Genomic DNA, 9,240 nt, shown 5'->3' with positions numbered 1-9,240 from the left:
GTTTTGTTTGTTAAGTGAGAATTTTAGGTACTACAGCCATTGCAGGTTCTTCATGCCCATCGTATTTACGGCGCAAAACTGACACTGTGAAGTTCGTGGATGAAATTTTGACATTAAGAACAGGTTAAATGTGGCTTTACCTCTTACACTTCCGGGTAATATTTCCAAAACGTTCTCAAACACTGCTGTGTTGTCGCGGTATAGGGTGGCCCAGCCTTCACAATCTGTGCAGATTATTCTTTGAGTTAAAACAAACTGTTTTGCAAAGCAAATGTCCTAATCATCGCTATGAATGTAAAAATAACGTCAAATTCTAAGAAAATGTAGTTCTCTCTGTTTCTCTCTCTCTCTCTCTCTCTATATATATATATATATATATATATATATATATATATATATATATATAGAGAGAGAGAGAGAGAGAGAGAGAGAGAGAGAGAGAGAGAGAGGGGCAAGTAATCTTTTCGTCCACTTTACCTTCTTCACATTTATATTTTAAATACTACAGATAACACCGCCTATACTTTTCTTGGCCTTATTGTCTGTTAGTTCTCATTACTATTGTGTCTAACAAAGAAAAACGAGCCCTTAAGAGTCGTCTCCTTTCCTTCATATTGAATACGGAAAAGCCTCTTGGCAAAATGCTACCAATCACCTTCCGTAGTCCGAAAACATCAGACCTGTGATGAAAGTACAATCCATGGCACGTAAAGCCCGTTCATGTTATTATGAAGCGCCCCGCAATGAAAAAATGAAGGAACAGCTGCTACAGGAACGAGAGCTGTTACGTAGGACCATTTCTGATATGTTATTCGTAATGCCAATACTAAATGGACGCAAAAAACAAATGTTTCTGTGAGTTCAACATTAGGCATACGTAAAGAACAGATGTATCTTCGGCAGGTGCAGGGGTAGTCAAAATTTCGCCGGCCGCAATGCCAAGTAATCCTATTGAGCATGGCCTGGAAATTTTGACCACCCCTGTACATGCCAAAAACAAACCTGAAGAATCTATGAAATGAATTCGCATGCTTATAACCGAACACGTGAAGTTTTATCTTCGCTGAAATCAAACTTTATTGTCCTAGAATTAAAAAAACAAAAAATTTGGCAGATCCCACGTACCGTGGGAATCGATGTTATGCGAAGCATGCGCGTGATGTTGACTGGCGTAATTTTTCACATTGAGCAAATCGTTACGGAATGACGCTTGACAAATGTGGAAGTGGTATACGCACACTCATATGTTGAAGAGTATATGTATTATATAACCAGACGTTTACAGTTGCGTAACGATGCCAACATGGGTATTACCAACACCAGACGCGGTAAGCTGAGAAAGACGGAACAGAGATGCACAGGACAACCGTTACTCGCAACTAAGATTCATACAGGAAAGTTTCCCTAGATATACACACAGCCGAGTCACACGCGCAGGCGCACTGCGGGTACGTTACAGTCACAGTTACAGTTGTTATGCTTATACTTGTCCGTTATGAAGAACCCGTGTGCATGTGTAGAAGGGGTTCTGGTCAGTTCTTCAACAAGCTCATCATCACCGTGATGAGTGAGCACAAGCAGCTGCACCGGACTTGTTAATCGGATCCGTGTGTGATCGCGGCTACGATGGGTCTAAGTGTAGTGAAGTGCGAGGTATAGCACAAGTGGTGGAAATCCTGGATGCCTCTTACGACGAAATGATCTATGATGCCTCCTGTCCTGGACGTGGCAGCGAGGTTTCTTGATGTCCTGCCCACATTCAAGCCGTCTTTCACGCACTATAAAGACCAGGCGTTGTTCGGTCTTGATAAATCAATGTTGAAGTCACTGGTAATGATGAGCGGCCTGGTTCTCTCAGCACATATATTGTAGCAAGCATTGACCCCGGTTTTTGCCTAATCAACGTGGTCCACGTTGCGGACCACGTGAACGAGTGCATGGTAGTTCAGCGCCTTCCAGGGGTGTTATGTCTTCAGCTTCCTCACTTTGCTTGCGTCCGCCGCGGTGGTGTAGTGGTTACGGTGCTCGGCTGCTGACACGAACGTCGTGGGTTCGATCCCAGCCGCGGCGGTCACATTTCGATAGAGGCAAAATGCTAGATGCCCGTGTACTGTGCGATCTCGGTGCACGTTATAGAATACCAGATGGCCAAATTTCCTGAGCCCTTTGCTACGGCGTCTCTCATAATCATATCGTGGTTTTGGGACACAAAACCCAACAATTATTATTATTATCAATTTCCTTGCGTATCAATGTGTGTGTTCGCGGTTACGGTATTGGTTGAGACTTTGTATCACTTGTGGCACATACCGCATAACATGGACTCTGGTATGGTGGTATGTGCCACACGTGACTGAGAGAAAGGGTTTCATGACGTACGCGACATGTATTTTGCGTTATTCATGTCATGACCTGTGAATGGGGTTCGTCATACACTGATCCCCTGCTGTGCCAATTTTGGTACATTACAAGTTATGGAGACGACCAGGAGAGCGCCCAGACGTAGGCGCCTAGATAAATAGATACGTAGATAAAAACGGTCGAAGTGCCTGAGGTCCGCTAAAACATGCTTCGCATTTAATACATCACAGACATTCGACAGACAGGGTAAATGAAAATTGTCAGACAAGCTTTATTTCATTTAAGTATCTTTACAACTGTAATTTATAATACATGGTAGGAATATCAAAACTTCTAAACACCCATGGTACCTGTATGATTTCTACATTGCAACAGCATTGTGCAGATTTGTTCACTGCAAAAGAAAAGAGATAAAAGATATCGTGTTCGTACAAGGCGAGGACAGCAGCAAAAATAGTGCAAGCTCATTTAGCAGTTTTATGAGTACATTACGCTGCCATTACACAGTGAATATGAATGGAATCCAATACAGGGAGCCTCAATGTGCAGCTTAAGTGCGGAACTCGACATGAAAATTCGGTAGATCCCGCACATTGTGGAAATCGACGTAATGCGAAGCAGTCAGCGAAGAGCTGCATAGACCGCATTCTTTGCTTTCGAGGCAAATCAAGGCATGCATGTTCCCCCTGAAATTATTATTGGTCATAGAGTCATTCCACGCCAAAGCGATTCAGCTACATATACATTTAACCAAACGACCGCAAGCGTCCCAAGACTGTCTCATGTAAACTAAACCGTACACAGGATACATGTTACGATTTGCATCTTACGCCCTGTCAAATACTCGTCATACTCTTGTCCGCAAAGCCAATTTCTGTGTCCATCAAGCTAACGAAATGGCCGCAAGAGCACCAAGGCCGTGGCATGTAAATCATACCATACGTGACATGAACATCGCGCTTTTCATGCTACCAACTGTAATTTATGTTCTGCGTACACGCACGTAACAATAAAGAAATTTCCATACATATGACTAACGAAACTGTCGCGAGTGCGCCATGAGCGTGGCATGTAAATAGTGCGGTACATGACATGTATGGCCCAATTTTCATGTTGCAATCTCCTACATATTCGTCATACAGTCATGTATTGCATACTAATTTTGGTATTGTGGAATGCCGTGTCGATGGAAGGACGCATCCCAACACAAAACGTAACGACTGTTTATTAGCGTAGTAGCAGCATCGGGGCGAGCATACCGACGCCGCGCTTAGTCGGGTAGCGAAGGAATTGTAAATTCCGAGCTTGACAGCTTGGATTTATATCCACTGTAGCGTACTCGCCCCAAGGAGGAGCGAAAAGCAAAGTCCTACACTCCTTGAAGTCTGGGCAAGAACTACTTTTATTTTCCACGAAAAACAGGCTTCGAAAACGCCAACACAAAGGGGGCGTGGCTGCTTATCTCCCGCGGCACGCCGGTGATAACGTGAGGCATGTTGGCCGCGTGTGCGCCGCGCGCCGCTGCATACGAATGGGTATGCGCACACAAATAAAAATTATCGCGGTCGACGGCATCAACGCCCGCTACAAGAGCCCCCCCCCCCCCCCTAGACCGCGGAGCCATGAAAAAAAAAACGAGCAAATGTTAGCAAAAACGAGTTAGTGCATGAGGTGAGCCGGTTTCACACGGTCGAGAGAAACGACGTCCTCTCTGTCGCGAACACGAATGGTCACAGATTTGTTCGACCGCGACAGCACACGGAAGGGCCCGTCGTACGCAGGAGTCAACGGAGCTTTCACTGTGTCTGGTCGCACGAACACATGGGTTGCCGCATTCATGTCCGGGAACGAAAACACTCTTTGTTCGCGGCTGACGCGTGGCGCGTTGGGTCGCAGGTGCTCCAACCAGGAATGTAGCCTTTCCATATGTTCTGAAGGTGTCGGCGCAGTGCTTGGTTTCTCACCAAAGAATTCTCCCGGTAGTCGGATTGTAGAGCCGTACAGCATTTCTGCTGCACTGAATCCGAGGTCTTCTTTTAGCGCGGTACGCAGGCCCAGAAGAACGAGAGGGAGCTTCTCCACCCAGTGCTCTCTATCCAATTTGGCCGCTAGAGATGCCTTCAGTTGACGGTGTAGCCGCTCCACCATTCCATTGCTCGCTGGGTGGTAAGCCGTGGTGAACTGGAGCCGTGTTCCCAGAAGCCTTGCCAGCGCAGAGAATAGGTTGCTCTGGAATTGTCGTCCACGGTCGGTTGTTATGCGCAGTGGGCAGCCATAGCGTGAAACCCATGTGGCCAGAAACGCCTGTGCGACGGTCCCGGCTGCGATGTCTAGAATCGGCGTCGCCTCAGGCGACCGTGAGTAGCGGTCGACACATGTGAGCAGGTATCTGTAACCCTGGGAAGGAGGAAGAGGTCCTACCAAGTCCAAGTGGACGTGGTCGAAACGACACTCTGGTGGCCGAAATGTTTGAAGTGCTGTGCGCGTGTGACGAGTCACCTTGACTGCTTGACATGCTCGGCACGTCTTCGCCCAGCGTCGAACGTCGGCGTTAATGCCTGGCCACACAAAGCGGTCCGTGACGAGCCTCTGCGTCGCGCGGATTCCTGGGTGGCTGAGTTCGTGAAGGCTGTCAAACGCTGCACGCCGAAACTGGACGGGGACGAAGGGTCTTGGAGATTTCTGCAATGTGTCGCATGTGACCATAGTCGTCGTGTATGGTAGTGGGATCTCTGCGAGCACAAGTGACAGTGGATTCTGCTGCAACACGGTTAGCTCTGGGTCTTCCCGCTGGGCGACGGCTAACGCCTCAAAGTCGACGGACGCTGAAACAGTGTCGATACGGGAGAGTGCGTCGGCTGCTTGATTTTCGATCCCCGCTATGTAGCGAATATCCGTCGAAAATTCGGAAATGAAAGAAAGTTGGCGCAGTTCTCTTTCCGAATATGAGGAACTGTTGTTCTTGAACGCATATGTCAGCGGCTTGTGTTCCGTTAAAATGTGGAAAGTGCGACCTTCGAGGAAGAAACGGAAATGCTTTACGGAGCAATAAATGGCCAGCATCTCTCTTCCAAAGGTGCTGTAGCGCACTTCCGCCGGTTTCAGCCGTTTCGAAAAGAAACCTATCGGTTTCCAGTCCGTGCCGTCGTATTGTTGCAACACTGGCAGTGTTGCAACACTGGTGGTGTTGCAACACTGCCGTCGTTGAAGCGTCAACCATTAGCCGCGTTGGCGAGTCGGAATGCGGGTGCATCAGTAGTGTTGCGGAGGCAAGCTGAGTTTTGGCGTCCTGGAAGGCTTTTTCGTGCTCCGCTGACCAGTGAAACTAGGGTGTTTTCTTGGTATCCCGGCGCAGCAAGTCAGTTAGCGGCTGTAGAATGTGTGCACAGGATGGGATGAAGCGCCTATGGAAGTTGATCAGCCCGAGAAACTCGCGCATCTTGCGGAAAGAGGTAGGCATGGGAAATTCCCTAACGGCTTGTACCCGTGATTCGAGCGGCAAGATGCCTTGCGGGGTGATTCGATGACCTAGGAAATCCAGTGCTTCAACACCAAATATGCACTTTTGGGGCTTCAAAACCAGACCGTGCTCGTCAAGACGCTTGAAGAGGAGCCGCAGGTGATTTTCGTGCTTTCCGGCGTTTTGCTGGCGACCAAAATGTCGTCTAAGTAGACGAAGACAAAAAGCTGTCCGCGAGTGACCTCATTCATGAAACGGTGGAATGTTTGTGCCGCGTTCTTCAGTCCGTACGGTATACGAACAAATTCAAAGAGGCCAAACGGTGTTGTCACGGCCGTCCTTGGGATGTCGCTTGGTTCTACTAGAATCTGGTGATAAGCGGCCATCAGATCCAGCTTAGTGAAGATGGTCGTTCCCGCGAGGCGAGCGCTGAAATCATGGATGTGAGGGAGATGATATTGGTCTGCCGTTGTCGCAGCATTGAGTGCCCGATAATCACCGCAAGGCCGCCAGTCACCAGGCTCTTGTTTTGGCACCATGTGGAGCGCAGAAGACCAGTTGCTGGAAGAAGGTCGAATAATGCCGAGCTGGAGCATGTGGTCGAACTCACGACGGGCGATTTCGTGTCTTTGTCCAGCGAGCCTTCTAGGTCTAGCGGTGATGGGCGGTCCGGTGGTGACAATGTGATGCGTCACCTTGTGCTTGATTGGCAGTTCGGTGTTCCGAGGTTTGGCGATTTCAGGGAATTCAGCCAGAATCTTTTGAAAGTTTGACTCTGGGTGGAAAGTGCAAATGCCGCATGAGGACAGGTCAGACTTCAGTCCGACAACAGCGAGCAAAGTGACGTTGTCCTTGAGACGACGATCGCGAACGCTAACGTCAAGATTGAAGTGGCTCAGAATGTCGGCTCCCAGCATGGCCATTCTGACGTCGGCCGCAACGAAGAGCCATCGATATGTGCGCCTGAGTCCGATGTCTATCGTCATTGACTGCACTCCATATGATGCAACAGCAGTATTATTGACTGCAATTAAGCTGGAAATGGACTTGCCGCGTCGGCGATGTTGAGCTGTTGCTGGTAGGATAGATAGCTCAGCTCCGGTATCGACAAGGAGGCGTATGCCGGTGATGCGGTCGACAACGAAGAAGAGGCGGCTTGAGCGCTGGCCTGTGTCGCATTCCGCCGTTAGCGACTGGCCGGTGCGTTTCCCGTCCACGAGCATGGTTGGGTGCAGCGAGTGGCTTGCTCTCTGAAACGGCGGTGGTACCAGCAGACGCTCTGCTCTGCCTCGCTTGAGTGGTCGCGGTGCTGCGGGCTTCGAACACGGGACGACAAACGATGCCGTGCAGGACGGTGTTTGTTAGACAGGGCGAGGTTTTCCACTGCTGCAGCTAGTCGGTCAACTCTGTCCTCTAAGCGACCTAACCGGCTTGCATGTTCGGACATTCCCGCTGCAGCAATAGGCATTTTTGATGGCTCGGTGCAGTCGGTGATGCGGTCGGCGAGTTGAGCCAGACGCTCGAGAGCCACGTCGTCCAAGCCAGCGAGTATCATCCGTGTTGACTGTGGCAGTCTCTGCAAAAACAACTCGCGAAGCAATGACTGTTGACGCACCTCTGACGCTTGTTGGCCCAGAAGCTGACGCATTCGGTGGAGAAGTTGCGAGGGACGCTTGTCACCGAGCTCTTCATGCGACAGGAGTTGTTGCAGCCTGCTCTGCTCGGACACCTCAAGAACTTTCAGGACGGTGCTTTTTAGTTCGTCGTAGGCCTTCTCCGATGGAGGGGAGGCGAGTACATCGTCTATGGCATCAGCGATGTCAGGTGGCAGTGCTGCAACGACGTGGAGGTATTTCGACGCCTGCGATGTGATGCGTCGAAGCTGGAAGCGGGCCTCGACTTGGCTGAACCACACCCTGGGGTTTTGGGGCCAGAAATGAGGAAGCTTTAACTCCGAGGCGTTGGTTGTGGATGAGCTTGAAGTGCCTTCCTTATCGGACATGGCTGCTGTTTTTCCAAACGTCGCGGGTCACCACTCTGTAGCGTACTCGCCCCAAGGAGGAGCGAAAAGCAAAGTCCTACACTCCTTGAAGTCTGGGCAAGAACTACTTTTATTTTCCACAAAAAACAGGCTTCGAAAACGCCAACACAAAGGGGGCGTGGCTGCTTATCTCCCGCGGCACGCCGGTGATAACGTGAGGCATGTTGGCCGCGTATGCGCCGCGCGCCGCTGCATACGAATGGGTATGCGCACACAAATATAAATTATCGTGGTCGACGGCATCAACGCCCGCTACACCAGCATCGGTGATGTAAGCCTCCGGTGAGGCTGCGGTCGCGCTGTTCCTTATCGGATGCGTGGTGCAGCATGCAGCGATGTCACGCCGGGCTAGCTAGTGACGAGGTGGAGGCCGCGCCGGTTTGTGCGCAGTATGACGCAACATCTACCCTCCCCCCCCCCGCGGAGTACCAGCCGTTCAGAGCGTGTCGTGAAAGGAGCGGGCTGCGACGTCGGCAGCTGTGGATAGATGCCCGTGGATGGAGTGGCGCTACCGGGTTCGTTCGCAGCGTTGCATGCGGGCTTGAGCCGGTCAATACAGACGCGGACGTCGTTCACGTTCAGGCGCAGAGTAAAGTTATTGTCGTCGCGATGGACGACCAGGTAGTGTCCGCTGTAGGGTGGCTGGAAAGGCCTGCGGACTGTGTCGTCGCGGAGGAAAGCGTGCGTGCACGATGCTATCATTGAATACGAAAGGTGTGGGTTTGCAGTGGTCGGCTGCAGGTGATGGGCGTAAGGTCGCGATGGTGCACTGGAGCCGGGCGACGAAGTCGGTGGCATCTGACGTAGTGCTGGATGGCAGTCAGAGAGAAATTGACCTGGGGGACGGAGTGGTTCTCCGTAAACGAGCTCTGCTGGCGTAGCGTGGATGTCCAGCTTGAAGGTGGCCTGAAGACCGAGGATGACGGCTGGGATGGCCTTGAGCCACGTTGAGTCCGGGTGGCACATTATGGATGCTTTGAACTGTCGGTGGAAACCTATGGTCAGCCCGAGGAGCCTGGAAAGGTGCGACTCGAACTGTCGTGCTTGGTCGGCGGTAACGCGGCGGGGGGCCCGAAACGAGCAATCTAGCCGGTGAAGAAGGCCTAAGCGACGTCTTCCGCTGTTATTCTCTCGAGGGGCCATGCCTTGGGCCATCGAGTGTACCGGTGGATGGCGGTGAGGCAGTAGTGATAGGGTCCAGCTGGGGGAAAGGGTCCTATGATGTCGAAGTGGACGTGCTCAAACCGACTAGAGGACTGAGGGAATGTTCCGAGAGGTGACGTGTCGTGCCTGGTGACTTCAGCGCGTTCGCATTGCATGCAGGAGTGCGCCCAGGTGCGACAATCCCGCTGCATGGAGGGCCAGACATAGCGGTCAG

At 51.0% G+C, this 9,240-nt stretch overlaps 1 protein-coding gene across 1 annotated transcript; it reads right to left on the bottom strand.

Annotated features, from left to right (window-relative positions):
- Positions 1–7,007: 7,007 nt before the first annotated feature.
- Positions 7,008–7,823, bottom strand: LOC119378747 (uncharacterized). Its single transcript, XM_037647784.1, has one exon. It carries the CDS (start codon positions 7,821–7,823, stop codon positions 7,008–7,010), a length of 816 nt encoding a protein of 271 aa, XP_037503712.1.
- Between the last annotated feature and the right edge of the window lie 1,417 nt (positions 7,824–9,240).

The sequence above is a fragment of the Rhipicephalus sanguineus genome, unplaced genomic scaffold, assembly GCF_013339695.2.
Source record: "Rhipicephalus sanguineus isolate Rsan-2018 unplaced genomic scaffold, BIME_Rsan_1.4 Seq9549, whole genome shotgun sequence".
In the NCBI taxonomy this organism is placed as follows: domain Eukaryota; kingdom Metazoa; phylum Arthropoda; class Arachnida; order Ixodida; family Ixodidae; genus Rhipicephalus; species Rhipicephalus sanguineus.
The sequence above is the reverse complement of the archived record's forward strand: the minus strand, read 5'-3'. Positions and strand labels throughout refer to the sequence as shown.

What these genes read in the sequence shown, in the direction of transcription:
- LOC119378747 (XM_037647784.1), bottom strand. Translation starts at nt 7,823, where the DNA reads ATGTCCGATAAGGAAGGCACTTCAAGCTCATCCACAACCAACGCCTCG.